Genomic DNA, 16,364 nt, shown 5'->3' on the forward strand with positions numbered 1-16,364 from the left:
CCCCTGCCAGCCTGATCGATGCCTAACTGCTCCCCTGCCAGCCCGATCGCCCCCAACTGCCCTCCCCTGCCAGCCTGGTCACCCCCAACTGCCCTCCCTCCCCTGCCGGCCCGATCGCTTCCAACTACCCTCCCCTGCTGGCCTGGTCACCCCTAACTGCCCTCTCCTGCCAGCCTGGTCGCCCATAACTGCCCTCCCCTGCAGGCCTGGCCGCCCCCAACTAACCTCTCCTGCCAGTCTGGTTGCCCCTAACTGCCCTCACCTGCTGGCCCAGTCATCCCTAACTGCCCTCCCCTGCCAGTCTGGTCCCCCCCAACTGCCCTCCCCTGCAGGCCTGGTCCCCCCTGCAACTGCCCTCCCTCCCCTGCAGGCCCAGTCGCCCCCAACTGCCCTCCCCTGCTGGCCTGGTCACCCCAAACTGCCCTCCCTTGCTGGCTTGATCGCCCACAACTGCCCTCCCCTGCTGGCCATCTTGTGGTGGCCATCTTGTGACCACGTGGGGCGACCATCTTGTGCAAGGGTGTGATGGTCAATTTGCATATTACCTCTTTATTATATAGGATAGGACCTGTATCTTAATTAGTGGCAACAGAAGAAATATGTGTGGAAACTTACTCTATTTAGCATCTGTTACAGACACTCTGGGTCAGCTAAATAAGCATATTGTTTTGCAGTGTGTAACTTCGGAGTAAACTAAGTCTTCATTTTAGCAGTAACCTCTGCTTGAAGAATCAGTCCTCTGACTAGGATAATCGAATCCTTTATTAAATTGTGTCCTGAGTCCCAGTAGTTATTCTGCTTTCTGAGTTGCCAATGGAGCCTGTGTCTCATGGGCAGGAAGTGTAAGGATTGTATCTGTGTGTTTTGTTTTCTTTCATCTGCTTACACACAGACAATGCAAGGAAGTACTTTGCTGTATACTTTATATTTTTCACACTGTTTTATTAAGCCTAATTATAACATTATTCTACTTGAATACCAGCTTAGCAATAGCATTCATACTGTAATGCCTAATATTTAATTTTTATAGAAATGATATATCTTTATTAAACCACTCCCTGAAAATATAGATAGCATCATATATTGAATGTATTTTAATGCCCAGTCCCTTAGTTCCTTAATAGCAAAGACAACTGAGTTATGAGTTTGCAGTGAAATTAATCTTCCCTTTTAAGCCTCTCTCCCCTATTGTACTCCTATGTGACTTTTATCTCTCTATTTTCTTTCTCTTTCCCCTTTAGTTACTGGTCTTGAGAGATGGGTGAATTTTCTTCTTTGAGATAATGGGGCAGGTATTGCCTGGGGACACTAGCTGGGCTTTACTCCTCTCCTTTGCCTGCCCCATAGAACCAAATATTCCATTATTTTGTCCTCTGCCCCCTTTCCCTTCTGTGTAAGTGATTCACATGATGTTACCTCTCTGCGAGTTATTTATATGATGTTCTTAAGTTTATTGTTTGTTACTGCTTAAGAAGATGACTTTACAATGATACATATTATTTGCCAGTGTTTTATAGACTGAATTGGAAATGTGATGCAAACATAACAAACACATTTTTCAAAGTGTCCTTATTATTAAAGATTTCTCTGTGAAATCTAAGCTTATAATATATATATATATTTTAAACTGGATTGTTTGCCTTTTAGGAGTTAGGGAAAGAGGAAGCCCAAAGCGAGAAACAGATAAAAAAGAGTCCTTCACTAACTTCAGAAAAGAGGTTAAGTAGAGTACCATCAAAATCACTGGACTTGAATAAAAATGAGTATCTTTCTCTGGACAAAAGCAGCACTTCAGATTCTGTTGATGAAGGTAAAGAATTTCTTATAAATTTTAATATCATTTCAATTATATCTTTTAATGTTAATTTTTGTATTAGGTGTGTGCAGATTGGGAATTTAGTTGCATTAGGTACGTCTCACTCTACAAAGAACCAAAAAAGGAAGGAAGTTAACAGAGTATAGGGTGAAGAGGCTGCTGAGCCTAACTCATCTTCACTTTCCAGAAGCCAGAATTTGAAAATCTACATCACATTTAGCTTTTTTAAATCCAAGCCTTCAGTCAATGGAGATGGAGCAGCAGTGGAAAGCAAATCTCAATAAAAATCTGTTACATTATAATTATACTTTCTTTTAACCACCAAAAATGAGAGGGGGGAGGGGAGAAAGAAAGAGAGAGGGAGAGGGAGAGGAAGAGAGAGAGAGAGGTGGGAGTAGAGAATAAAAATAAAAAGCAGTTGCTTAAAGGAACGATAGCAAATCATGTTCTCTCTGCTTTCTCTAAGTTAGTATCAATAACTTGGGCTTGTCATGCTTATTAAGTGGGCATTTTAAGGATTAAAAAAACAAAACAAAACATTGTAAGATTATTGACATTGAAGCCAGTGGAGTAGGAAAGCATTGGGGAAAGTTCCGGGTAGTGATTGCTTTCAAGTTGAGGAATGGGAACAATGTCTGGGTTTTTTCCAGACCTGCTTTCCTACAAGCAGTGCTCGGGATAGTACTGGGGACACTGCCGTGGTTTGGATCTGTAGCTGCTGTTTAGGTGAGACCTGGTTTGAGAACCCCTGAAGTCTTTTACTATCATGAAAACCAAATCCATGAAAATCCACACTAAATCCCAGTCAAGTCTAAATCCAATCCAATTTAAATCCAAATCTAAAATCAAATCTAAATTCAACTAAACCAAGTCCATGAAAACCCAATACAAATCAGGTTAGACCTTGGTTTGGGAACCCTGAAGTCTCCTTAATAAAACTAAACCCATGCTCTTAAAAACAAAGGTAAAAATCCACTATTTCCTAGGAAGTGCAGGCTGCATTAAGAAGACACTTGTTGAGTTCTTTTTGAAAAGATGATGAAGAGAGAGTGTTTTAGAGACATGGAGCCCCTAAATCCTGGTGTTCTTACCTTTCATGCTTTGGTAGACAGCGGGTATGAATTAGTTATTCCCTGCCTGGCTGAACCTCTGACTTTAGGAAGATCTACTCTGGCACCCAGTGGCCAGATGGGTAAGTGACACCAAAACAAGGATTCTTTTCCCTTTTTCACCTGCTCTTTATAACAACAGTGCTTCAAAAGTAGTTTCCTTATTGAGTTCCTATAAAATTAAGATGAATGAAAGGTTACGTAAAGGATACCATTAAAACTCATATACACTGCACTCATATCTAGAAATAAAGAAAGAATAACAGTGGTATGGTTGCTGTATTGCATGTGAACCCCGATCACATTTTGCAACGTGCTGGCACCCATTTAAAGATACCATTGGGCTTCTCAGCAGTAAGACCTTCCATGCAACATTCGGCCTCTGCAGGTTTTCTTTAAGGTGCTTTAATTAAATTATCATTTGACAACAAATCAAGTAACGCTATTGCTTTCCCTAAGCAGGTTCCAAAATCTTGGGCTTATCAAATGTATTATGTGGGTTTTATAATGAATCTAATTTTTTTGTTTGTTTGTTTCTGAAAATTGTGAGGTTATGAAGACTCTTGAAGTCCATGAACTGGGGAGACGATGGGAAAGGTCAAAAGGAGTAAACCATCCCAAGAAATTTGGAAATGTGTGGGGATTTAGAGGGAGCTTGGGAGGTGGCAGATTAGACCAAGCCTCACTTTATTTAAAATGATAGTTTTTTTTTAAAATCTACTATTATGAGCAGGTTGAGTGAGAAAATGAGAGGATTTCTTTTCTACCACATATATCCTATACTCCTTGGGAAGGAGGCTCTGGACTGTTCTGATATAGAGACTCCTTCTAGGCCCATGTAAACTTGAGAGGAATCAACAAAGCAGAGCATCATAAACTACCTGACGAGGGGCCTGAGATACTCCCAGCACAGTCCCCTTGCTGTGGAGTTCCCTGGAGTCCCACTAGGGAGAGCCTGGAATCTGCTGCGACGGGCTTCTTTTTCAAAGCTCTTACTCTGCACCAGGCAATTTAGATCCCACCAAGAGTGAAGGTTCCCTTTTTGGGATATTTCCGTACATCCGGAAGTCGGTTCTGGGCTTTCAGCTGCTGAACAAAAGGCTAGGCATTGTTTCTTAATCTGTTAAACCATATTAATACATTAAAACTTTGATATATAATAATTCACAGACAAAGCCACAGAACTTTGTTTCTTTAGAGGGTTGTTGCTGATAGACTTTCCTAGCTCACTATTTGCCCACTTTTGGGGAGGAGTTCAAATCATTGGAGAAGATGCTGGGAGTTTCCTGGCAAATGAAGGTGAGTGGACACTATGTAATGTATCCACATCCACAAGTACCAGAAGGTTATGGCTTTGTTTTCAAGGATCTAATATTTACGTTGCTTTTAGGATTTGCTTCTTCCCCATGCCTGCCTCTGTCATGCCAGGGGTAGTCTGTCCAGGAGGTGGAGCCTCGAGTGGAAGCAGACAAACTAGCTCATGACCTGAGACACCTGCGCTGTGTCATGTGATAGAAGTTAAATTTAGTTTTGTATAGCGGAGGCTTCCCTAACTAAAGTGACTTATGCCGAGAATGGAAACTAAGGCAAAGATTAAGTGGGGGTTGGGGGGTGCATAAAAATAGCAAAGTTGGCATCCATAGTCTACAGCTGACAGAACAAGATGAGTTAGAGGCCAAGCCATGCAAAGAGAAACAGGAATCAGATTATCGAGTGATGCTTATTAATTAATAAAGGTGAGGACAAGTATACCTCTGGGGAAAGCCAAAGAAAAAGCCGTGACATAGTCTAGCATGTCAGGCGAGCAGCTAAACGGGGTAACGCTGACACTGTTACCCGAGTCAGGTTTTTGAACAACACTATCAAATTAAACGTGGCTTTTCAGGTGTAAAGAAAGCCCTCAAATTGAGTCAAGAAGACGGCAGGTCACCAGTTTTTAGAAAATGGAAGAAGATATAACAAACTGTGTCCTCAGTCCCTCAGTGAAGCTCTGACTCACCTGCTTTTCTTGCATGCCTACCTAGTACATTTTTCATGCTCCTTCAATACACTGTTAGCACGTTCCAGTTTTATTCATGTCCATGTCCTTTTCCGATCTATCTGTCCCAATTTCCCCACCATTTCCACTGGCCACTTTCAAACTGTTGAAGTAATATCTCTTCTTCACTGGAAATGGTGACCTGCTGCGACGTTGAGCAGTGTTCCTTTCCCCATGTAAATCCCAGCTGCCAGCTCAGGAGGTCACAGCAATGCTAAAAGCGATGTTCCTTGGATAGGAGGCTCTAAAATACATGTGTTTCATGCATAATTACTCCCAGGTGGAAATAGTTTATTTCACATCCTTACTTCCTCAAACAAATTTACATATCAGAGGTATTACTGTTACTTTCCTTTAGTGATACCACAAATTCTGTTTTTATCATTTATAATATAGAGCAATTTTTCTCATAAGGGAGCTTAAATGAAATATGAAAATATTATATTGAAATGCCTAGGATTTGTTTCCTTCTTAAATGTGAACAAGAACTTTACTTTTGAAAAATTATAGCTCCAGGGCTCCTCAGAGAAATGGCTGCTTCTAGGGCTGGGATGGGGAATATACACAATGAGCCTAGAGTGCTTGTAGTGCCAGCAAATAAAGTACCTAAAATAAAAGGGAGGCGTGACCAAGGACACAGGAGTTCACCTGAAAGAACTCTGATGGCCAAATAAAAAAGTTAGAGCAACAGAATAAATAATTCTCATGGACTAGAGAATAAAGTAAGTTCATACTGATATAAATGATTGAATAAATACACAATGGAGGAGGAAACACAAATCTTCCTCACAAAGTTCCAAATAATGTATGTAGATACTCCCCCTTCCAGGAGGGGAAGGGTAATTCTCTCCTCACAGTGACTCATTCCTAACAAATCGACTATTGGAGGGGGAATATGGTAACTTGGCAATGGAGAAACCTGCCAGACACCACCTTAAACAAGCAATCAAGGTTAGCATCGTCACAAATCATGTTGACAGGTCTACCCCCCTCCCCAGTTTGATGTGGAGGGCACTTCACCTTTGTGGTGTTCTTCCCCCAGATCCACAGCCCTGGTCTAATCGTGAAGAACCCTCATGAGCCCAGAGTGAGTGACATGCTATAAAACATCTCACAGTGCCCTTCAAATGTGTTAAGGCTATTAAAAAAAAAAAAGAAGAAGAAGAAGGAGGAGGGACTGTCATAGATTGGAGGAGATTAATGAGATATAACAAGTAAATGCAAAATGGTATTTTGGATTGGCTCTTAGTTCAGAAAAGGACATTATTGGCTGCGGGTGCAGGGGGAGTATTAAAGCCTAGTTTAATTAATTGTACATCTACAATTACTCAAAAATAAAATGTTTAAAAGTATGGTTGCAAATTCAGAGTCCTATAAATAAAAATAGACCCTAAGATATTTTTAGTGTTTTCAATAGCCACTAAACAAATTTACATACCAGAGGTGTTATTGTTAATTACCTTTAGTGATACCACAAATTCTAAATTTGTTCAATCAAAAGTATTTTATACTCCTTATGTGTCAAGCACATAATATACATTGGTGTTTGAAGTCAACATAGTTCCTACTCATGTGGAACTTAGAGTTCAATGCAGGAGAGAGACAATAGGCAAGTCAATAAGCCAACAAAAATATATTTATAAATTGGGATAAGTTCTGTGAAGAAATGAGCTTGATCAAGAGAATCACCTGTACTTATTTGTATTCTTTGTGAATATCTGAATTATTTTTACAATGAACATATATTACTTCTATGTCAGAAAGGCTCTTTATCAAGCCTAATTGGGAAGCTGACTCACAAAATCTTAGCAAATTGCCTAGTTTCAGTGATTCATTTCTATGCTAAAGGAGCCATTATTTGAAATTGCTGTGAAGAGCTTTTGCCTACAAGAGTAAGTCACTATTTACTTGATATCTCTAAGTCCTGTGCATCTATAGCAAAGTAGAGAGACACATATCAGTTAATGATGGAGAAAAAGCAATAGTTGAGATGAAGACAGAGCTAGAAAAGTTTTTCTGATTCTTAGACCAGTCTTTTACTTTCCCAGACTGCTTCCTGTGCTGTAATATTGGTGGATGCTCTACACAGACAATTCTTAGAGCTTGATTTCTGAAATATGGGGAGCTTTGGGCACAGTTTCCATTTTGTATTGCATAATCCTTGAAATAAAAAATAACCCCAGTCCTGAAATCATTAAAATTACATATTGGATTGCTTGACTCTATTTCCCTTACTTTACCAGGCTCGTATTCCTAGCTGTCTTTTCTTTCTGATTATTCTAAGTTAAACTCCTGGAAATGTAAAATAGAGGTTAACTTTGCATGTTCTGGAGCTGTAGTGAATTCCAGTTCCAGTTCAGTCTCTCCCTAACTGTGGAGCTTTGGGGATCACTCCGTGCCTCAGTTTGCTCATCTGTGCAATGGAAACAATGATGATTCCACTTATCTCCCAGGATTGCTGTGAGGATGAGTGAATATTTGTAAGGTGCTTAGCACAATGTATGGCATATAGTAAGTGCCACAGAAGCATGGGCTATTTTATACAATGTTCCCTAGGACTATGAGGAGAGGTGAGCAGATACTGCTTCTTCATTTGTGGCCAGTAGTTTTCAACCTCATTATCATTATTAGGTTCCTTGGAAGCATACTTTTCAGAAGGATTTCTTCTTTTAATGTGTGGCATTAAGAATAGGGTGTGAATACAGTGTTACCTGACTTGGGGGAGTGAGCTTTGAGAACGTATTCAGGCTAGTAAATGGGTGAGTGCAGCAGGCACTAGAGCCATTCATGCTTTATGTTTACTGACTGCATGAGCGCTCAGAAATGCGTCCTGCTAAGTGCGGTGCTATATGCTGTGCCATGCATCTACTTTTGCCCTTGAAACCTTTGAAATATTCTTTTGAATGATACATTATGGGAGTTTGATATCATTCAAAGTTAAATATTTCTCCATCTTTTGGGTATTGACAATTGAAATATTGATCATTATAGTTTAATTAACTATATACTCTTATGTATAGTTATACATCATACATACATATATATACCAATTTAGAGTTTTTATAGTGCCCTGAATGTGCTGCTGATCACTGTAATCACATTTAAAAACTATTTTGTACCAAAAACAAGCAAACAAAACCAAACCCTAAAATTACCTTTCCTTGGTTTCTCCTCTTATGGTTCTGTTTTTTTCCCCCCACAGAAAATATTCCTGAGAAAGATCTTCATGGAAGACTTTATATCGACCGTGTTTTTCACATCAGTGCTGATAAAATGTTTGAATTGCTCTTCACCAGTTCACGATTTATGCAGAGATTTGCCAATTCTAGAAATATAATAGGTTGGTTTTTGTGTTCTTATCGAAAAATTTAGGAAGATTTTTATTCTCTCTAGAAGGTTGAGCCTATATAAATTGATTTACATTATCAGGGGGAAAATCAGACCGGTCTGACTTTACTTTGGTGATATGTAAACTAGTGTTTAAGTATTTCGGTTAAATTCACATATAAACAATAGTTGTCCAGTTAGTCAGATCCATTCAGAGCCTTTGAAAACTAAAGCTCTATTTATTTATTAATGTAGCAGTTCAGTTGGGTTGAACCTATTTTAAAGGAATGGTTGTGGAACAGCTGGATGCTAGTAGATTGTATATTGGTACAATCACTTTGCAATATGGTTTAGCAGAATCTGCTAGAGCTGATCCTATACATTCTCTCTGACTCAGCAATTCTACTACTAGGCATATATCCTTCAGAAATGGATACATGTGTACTCTGAATGACATGTACTATTATTCAAAGCAACATTATTTAGAATGCCCCAAAACTCAAAAAAGCCCAAATATCCACCAGTTCTAGGCACAAAAAATAATTGTTTATTATTCATAGTAGAGTAGCAAAGCACTTTCTAATTAATAGTTATTAGAGTCTTGATTATATAGAAAATTTCATAGTTTAAAAAAGTCTTTTATTATATCTTCTGAATCTATTTTGTATTTTCTTGCTATTCGTGTTTGCCTGTTGAACTTGACATTTCAGAAGAGTTGGATACATTATTTCTCTTAATTTTTTAAGATGAAGCCTGTTGATACTGCACTGCTGTTTTATGGCTGAAAAGGTCCACGAGGAGCTAGCATGTTATTCTTTTTTTTTTCTTCAAATATATTTTATTGATATTTTACAGAGGAAGGGAGAGGGATAGAGAGCTAGAAACATCGATGAGAGAGAAACATCAATCAGCTGCCTCCTGCACACCTCCCACTGGGGATGTGCCCACAACCAAGGTACATGCCCTTGATCAGAATCGAACCCGGGACCCTTCAGTCCGCAGGCTGACGCTCTATCCACTGAGTGAAACCAGTTTTGGCAGCATGTTATTCTTAAAAGAAGTTTTTTTTTTTTTTAAATAAATCTTTATTCATATTATTACAGTTGTTCCTCTTTTTTCCCCCCATAGCTCCCCTCCACCTGGTTCCCAACCCCCCCCTTTACCCTGACGACCCCCCCCGCACTGTCCTCATCCATAGGTGTACGATTTTTGTCCAGTCTCTTCCTGCACCCCCCACACCCCTTTCCCCCTGAGAATTGTCAGTCCACTCCCTTTCTATGCCCCTGATTCTATTATATTCACCAGTTTATTCTGTTCATCAGATTTTTTATTCACTTGATTTTTAGATTCACTTGTTGATAGATATGTATTTGTTGTTTGTAGTTTTTATCTTACCTTTTTCTTCTTCTTCCTCTTCTTAAAGAATACCTTTCAGCATTTCATATAATACTGGTTTGGCAGTGATGAACTCCTTTAGCTTTTTATTATCTGTGAAGCCTGACCTCTTTATCTGACCTTCAATTCTGAATGATAGCTTTGCTGGGTAGAGTAATCTTGGTTGTAGGTTCTTGCTATTCATCACTTTGAATATTTCTTGCCACTGCCTTCTGGCCTGCATAGTTTCTGTTGAGAAATCAGCTGACAATCATATGGGTACTCCCTTGTAGATAACTAACTGTTTTTTCTTGCTGCTTTTAATATTCTCTCTTTGTCTTTTGCTCTTGGCATTTTAATTATGATGTGTCTTGGTGTGGTCCTCTTTGGTTTCCTCTTGTTTGGGGTTCTCTGCACTTCCTGGACTTGTAAGTCTATTTCTTTCACCAGATAGGGGAAGTTTTCTGTCATTATTTCCTCAAATAGGTTTTCAATATCTTGTTCTCTCTCTCTTCTTCTGGCACCCCCATAATTCGGATGCTGGTACGCTTGAGGTTGTCCCAGAGGCTCCTTACACTATCTTCATATTTTTGGATTCTTTTTGCTTTTCCAGTTGAGTGTTTTTTGCTTCTTTGTATTTCAGATCTTTGACTTGATTCTTGGGATCCTCTCTGCTGTTGGATCTCTGTATTTTATTTTTTATTTCAGTCAGTGTATGCTTAATTTCTAGTTGGTCCTTTTTCATATCCTCGAGGGTCTCACTAAATTTGTCGGCGTTTTCTAGAAAATTTTTGAAAAACCTTGTAACTGTGGTTTTGAACTCTATATCCAGTCATTTGCTTTCCTCCATTTCTTTCATTTGTGACCTGTTTCTTTGTCTCCACATTTTGGCTGCTTCCCTGAGTTGATAGAGTGGCTTTGTGTGGTAGGTGTTCTATAGGGCCCAGTGGCTCAGCCTCCCCAGTTACCTGAGGTGGACACTCTTGGTGCACCCCTTTGTGGGCTGTGTGCACAGTCTTGTTGTAGTTAAGCCTTGATTGCTGTTGGTATCACTGGGAGGAATTGACCTCCAGGCCAATTGGCTGTGAGGATCAGTTGTGTTTACGATGGGAGAACTTCTGTGCTGGAGACACCCTTATGGGGCAGGATTTGCTTCAGTGGGGCTTTGGTGCTTACTGAGTCTACCCCGTGAGTGTGTCCCTTATGGATCTGAGGAGTTGTAATCTGGATGGTCCCACTCTGACCACTGGGTACACTGGCTCTTGGATCTCCATGAGGTGCAAATTTAGCCTCTGCCTGAGGCCACCCAGCAGGAGCTATGGAGAGATCTGCAGATTCCTCTTCTTTGTTTGGGTTTTGGAGGTGCCCAGATGAGGCCCAGCTGTGAAGCAATGCAAGCTGCTGTGGGGCCTTGGGACTTCTTTTGGATGTTCTGGATCTCTCTGACCCAGCTGTAGTTTGTTAGGTAATTTTAGATTGCAAAGGGCCAGGCCATTCATATGCAAAAGCCTCTGCACACAGCTGGGGTGGAGCGGGGTTTCAGGGATCAACAGGGTGGAGCAAACAGCAATGGCTTCCCGTCAGCCCTGCCTTAAGAGACCACTGGGTCTCAGTGTCCCGCAGTAATTGCTGCAAGCACCTCTGAGAGAAAGCTGCCCTCGAGTTCTTCCCAATGCCAGACAGTCCATTTTCTCCATGTATGAGTCTGGGTCCCCAGAGTCTCGCCCGGAACTGGAGTTCAGAGTAGTCTGGAGCTTGTGTCTCCCTCCCAATTGGAAAAGACAACTGCATCCTCAGTTGCCATCGCACCTCCGTACCTCTGCACTTTACTTCCTCACCTCCTGAGTCTCAGTGTGTTTTTCTCTTTCCTTCTAGTTGTAGAATTTCCACTCAGCCAGCCTTCCTGTGGTTCTGGATGATGTCCGTTTTGTCTTTTAGTTGTAGTTTTGAAGTGGTTGTGCGAGGCAGTAATTTCAGGTGTTTACCTATCTTGGTTTCTCCGAAGTTTGTTTTTTGAATCACAACTGTGTTTAGTGTCCGGCATCACTTCTGGCTTCAGTGTGGATGAATATATGTGCTATCTGGTGTTGTAAGTGGCTTTGGGAAGCAAAGGCTTCTGGCTAGTTCTAAATCTAAACAGTTATAGGCACATTGTTATTTAGACCTAGAATTACTCGGAAGGTTTTCTCCAAAAGAGAGAATGTGTTTATGATTGCACACCATTATGATGTCTTCTGAACTTGTTACCTGGTAATCAGTTATATTTCTTGATAATGGATTTCAAAGGCTTCTTTTAAAAAGTATTGTGGCCCTGGCTGGTGTGACTCAGTTGGTTGGGACACTGTTCTGTGCACCAAAAGGTCTGCCTGTTTGAATCCCGGTCAGGACACATGCCCAGGTTGTGGGTTTGATCCTTGTTTGAAGGGCATATGGGAGGCAACCGATTGATGTTTCTCTCTCTCTCTCTCCCTCTCCGTCTCCCTTCCCCTCTCCAAAATCAATAGAAATATATGTAGAAATATATGTTTTAAAATATTATGTATATAATGAAAATATTTTCATAGTCAATTTGTAGATTTAATCTAATCAGTATTAAAATGGCTACAACTGGATCTAATTATAATTTTTTTAATTAGGGAGCTTTTAAATCGGTATTCTTTTAAGCCTTTGTTTATAGTTATATGACTACTTATGTATTTCAAAGCTTAGTTTTGTCCTTTTATTCAACTTTTTAACTTTGAAAAGATGTAAATCTTCAGAAAAGTTTCATGAATAGTCTAATAAAATACACATACCTATCACCTAGATTCACCAATTTTTTTATTGTGATAAATGTATGAAGATAAGATACCATTTTAAAGTATACAATTTAGTGGTATTAAATACATTCACATTGTTATGCAGCCATCACCACCGCCCAGCTCCAGAACTTTTTCATTTTTCCAAACTGAAACTCTGTCTCCATTAAACAATAATTATCCATTATCCTCTCCTCCCAACTCCTGATGATCACAATTCTACTTTCTCTTTTAATTTGACTATGCTAGGTACTGCCTATAAATGGAATAATACTATATTTGTCTCTTTGTAACTGGCTTATTTCACTTACCATAATGTATTTAAGGTTTATCCACATTTTATCATGTTTCATAATTTCATTCCTTTTAAAGGCTGAATAATATTCCATTGTATGTATATACCACATTTAGTTTATCCATTCATATATTGATGGAGTTCTGAACTGTTTCCACTATTTGTGTGTGTGTTAATCCTCACTTGAGGATATTTTTTTTATTGATTTTCAGAGAGAATGCAAGGGAGGGAGATAGGGGGGAGAGAGACGGAGGGGAGAGAGGGGAGAGAGGGACGGAGCGGGGAGAGAGAGAGAGAGAGAGAGAGAGAGAGAGAGAGAGAGAGAGAGAGGTGAGAGAGGAGAGAGATGTGAGAGACACATCGAGTAGTTGCCTCCCGCATGCGTCCTGGACTAGGGATGGGGCGGGGAGCGAACCGCAACCCAAGTAGGTGCCCTTGACTGGGAATCAAACCGTGACCATTTGGTGACCACACTGGTTAGGACTGTTTCCACCTTTTGGTTATTGTGGATAATGCTGCTGTGAACACATGTATAAATATCCGTTTGAGCCCATGCTTTCAATTCTTTTGGGTATATACCTAAAAGTGGAATTTCTGAATCATAAGGTAATTCTATGTTTAATTTTTTGACTGTTTTCTATAGTGGTGAAATCATTTTACATTCCCACCACCAATGCATAAAGATTGCAGTTTCTCTACATCCTCACCAAAATGTTATTTTCATTTTTTGTGTGATAGTAGCCATCTTAATAGTTGTGAAGATTCACCAATTTTAAACCTTATTACATCAAAGGATTCTTAAAGCATTTGTTCTGAAATTCCTGATTTTCATTATTTCAACTCAATAATGAACTATTTGGCTCTCTTGCCTTTTTTTGTATGCTGTTGCCATTTTTCTTAAAATTTCATGCCCAATTTTTTATACTTCGATGAGCTTTACTCAGGTATTGGGGAACTTGACTTTTCCAAGATGTTGTTAGTTAGATGATGTCATGGCACATGAGATTCAGTAGGTTTGTTGGCAACACTGGTGAAAATACAAGTGGAAGACACTTTTTGTTGTCCTTGTTGATGGCTGCTTTGTTGAATAGTTTTTTTTAATTTAATAAATCTTTATTGTTCAAATTATTACAATTGTTCCTCTTTTTTCCCCCCATAGCTCCCCTCCACACGGTTCCCACCTCACCCCCTGCCCTTACCTCCCCACCACTGTCCTCATCCATAGGTGTACGATTTTTGTCCATTCTCTTCCCGCACCCCCCACACCCCTTTCCCCGGAGAATTGTCAGTCCACTCCCTTTCTATGCCCCTGATTCTATTATATTCACCAGTTTATTCTGTTCATCAGATTTTTTTATTCACTTGATTTTTAGATTAACTTATTGATAGACATGTATTTGTTGTTCATAATTTTTATCTTTACCTTTTTCTTCTTCTTCCTCTTCTTAAAGAATACCTTTCAGCATTTCATATAATACTGGTTTGGTGGTGAGGAACTCCTTTAGCTTTTTCTTATCTGTGAAGCTCTTTATCTGACCTTCAATTCTGAATGATAGATTTGCTGGGTAGAGTAATCTTGGTTGTAGATTCTTGCTATTCATCACTTTGAATATTTCTTGCCACTGCCTTCTGGCCTGCATAGTTTCTGTTGAGAAATCAGCTGACAATCATATGGGTGCTCCCTTGTAGGTAACTAACTGTTTTTCTCTTGCTGCTTTTAATATTCTCTCTTTGTCTTTTGCTCTTGGCATTTTAATTATGATGTGTCTTGGTGTGGTCCTCTTTGGATTCCTTTTGTTTGGGGTTCTGTGCGCTTCCTGGACTTGTAAGTCTATTTCTTTCACCAGGTGGGGGAAGTTTTCGGTCATTATTTCTTCAAATAGGTTTTCAGTATCTTGCTCTCTCTCTTCTTCTGGCACCCCCATAATTTGGATGCTCGTATGCTTGAGGTTGTCACAGAGGCTCCTTACACTATCTTCATATTTTTGGATCCTTTTTTCTTTTTGCTTTTCCGGTTGAGTGTTTTTTGCTTCTTTGTATTTCAAATCTTTGACTTGATTCTTGTGATCCTCTAGTCTGCTGTTAGGTCTCTGTATAATATTTTTTATTTCAGTCAGTGTATGCTTAATTTCTAGTTGGTCCTTTTTTATATCCCCAAGGGTCTCACTAAATTTATCGGCCTTTTCTAGGAAATTCTTGAAAAACCTTATAACCATGGTTTTGAATTCTATATCCAGTCATTTGCTTTCCTCCATTTCTTTCATTTGTGATCTGTCTCCACATTTTGGCTGCTTCCCTGAGTTGATAGAGTGGCTTTGTGTGGTAGGTGTTCTATAGGGCCCAGTGGCTCAGCCTCCCCAGTTACCTGAGGTGGACACTTTTGGTGCACCCCTTTATGGACTGTGTGCACAGCCTTGTTGTAGTTAAGCCTTGATTATTGTTGGTATCACTGGGAGGAATTGACCTCCAGGCCAATTGGCTGTGAGGATCAGCTGTTTCTATGCTGGGAGAACTTCTGTGCTGGAGACACCCTTATGAGACAAGACTTGCAAAATTGCAAAAGCCTCTGTGCTCAGCTTGGATGGGGCGGAATCTCAGGGCGGAGCAGAGAGCCTTGGCTTCCCATCAGCGCTGCCCTATGAGGCCCCTGGGTCTCAGTGTCCCTCGGTAATCTCTGCAGGCACCTCTGAGAGAAAGCTGCCCTCGAGTTTCACCCACTGCCACACAGTCCAGTTTCTCCCTGAATGAGTCTGGGTTCCCAGAGTCTCGCCCAGAACTGGAGTTTAGCACAGTCGGGAGTTTCCATCTCCCTCCCGCTTTAGAAAGCCAGCCGCACACTCAGCTGCCCGTGCACTCAGCAGTCAGTCCTCTCTGCGCGTGCGCACCTCCGGACCTCTGCCTTCCACAACTCCCCTGAGTCTCAGTGTGCTTTCTCTTTTCCTGACAATCCAGATTCCCCCCGAATGAGTCTGGGTTCCCAGAGTCTCGCCCGGGACTGGAGTTCAGCACTGTTGGGAGCTTCCATCTCCCTCCCGCTTGGGAAAGCCAGCCACGCACTCAGCTGCCTGTGCACTCAGCCGCCCGTCCCCTCCGCGCGCGTGTGTCTCCTTACCTCAGCCTTTTGCAGCTCCTCTGAGTCTCAATGTGCTTTCCTCTTTCCTTCTAGTTGTAGAATTTCCACTCAGCCAGCTTTCCTGTGGTTCTGGATGGTGTCTGTTTTGTCTTTTAGTTGTAGTTTTGATATTGTTGTGCGAAGCATCAGTTTAGGTGTTTACCTATGCCGCCATCTTGGTTTCGTCCCCTTTGTTGAATAGTTTTAACAGCAGCATTCAACAATATCTTTCAATTCTATTGCTGATTCACAATGGATTATTTGTATAATTTTTCTGAAACAGGCTGGAATATGACCAAAGTAACCTTTGAATAGCATTTTAGAATTTTATAGCTTTCATGTAAATAAATAATTTGTATAGCAAATTCTGGGTGATATATTCCATGGTTTGTGATGTTGCTTTATTAATTTGGTTGTAAAATTTTCCATATACTCAAAAGGCAGCTTCAGGTCCCTCATTAAAATCCTAGACCTAGCTGTTTGAAAGAAATTGAG

The 16,364-nt window shown here is 40.4% G+C and overlaps 1 protein-coding gene across 4 annotated transcripts in view; it reads left to right on the plus strand.

Moving 5' to 3' along the window:
- Nucleotides 1–16,364, plus strand: part of GRAMD1C (GRAM domain containing 1C) — a 90,418-nt gene that overhangs the window by 54,595 nt on the left and 19,459 nt on the right. For all 4 annotated transcript variants that reach the window (XM_080654348.1, XM_080654347.1, XM_080654349.1 and 1 more), the window contains 2 exons: nt 1,648–1,810; nt 8,166–8,303. In XM_080654348.1, the coding sequence (XP_080510474.1) occupies nt 1,648–1,810; nt 8,166–8,303 (301 nt within the window). The remainder of the gene's footprint in view (nt 1–1,647; nt 1,811–8,165; nt 8,304–16,364) is intronic.

Source organism: Plecotus auritus (assembly GCF_963455305.1).
Source record: "Plecotus auritus genome assembly, chromosome: 2".
NCBI classification, from domain to species: Eukaryota; Metazoa; Chordata; class Mammalia; order Chiroptera; family Vespertilionidae; genus Plecotus; species Plecotus auritus.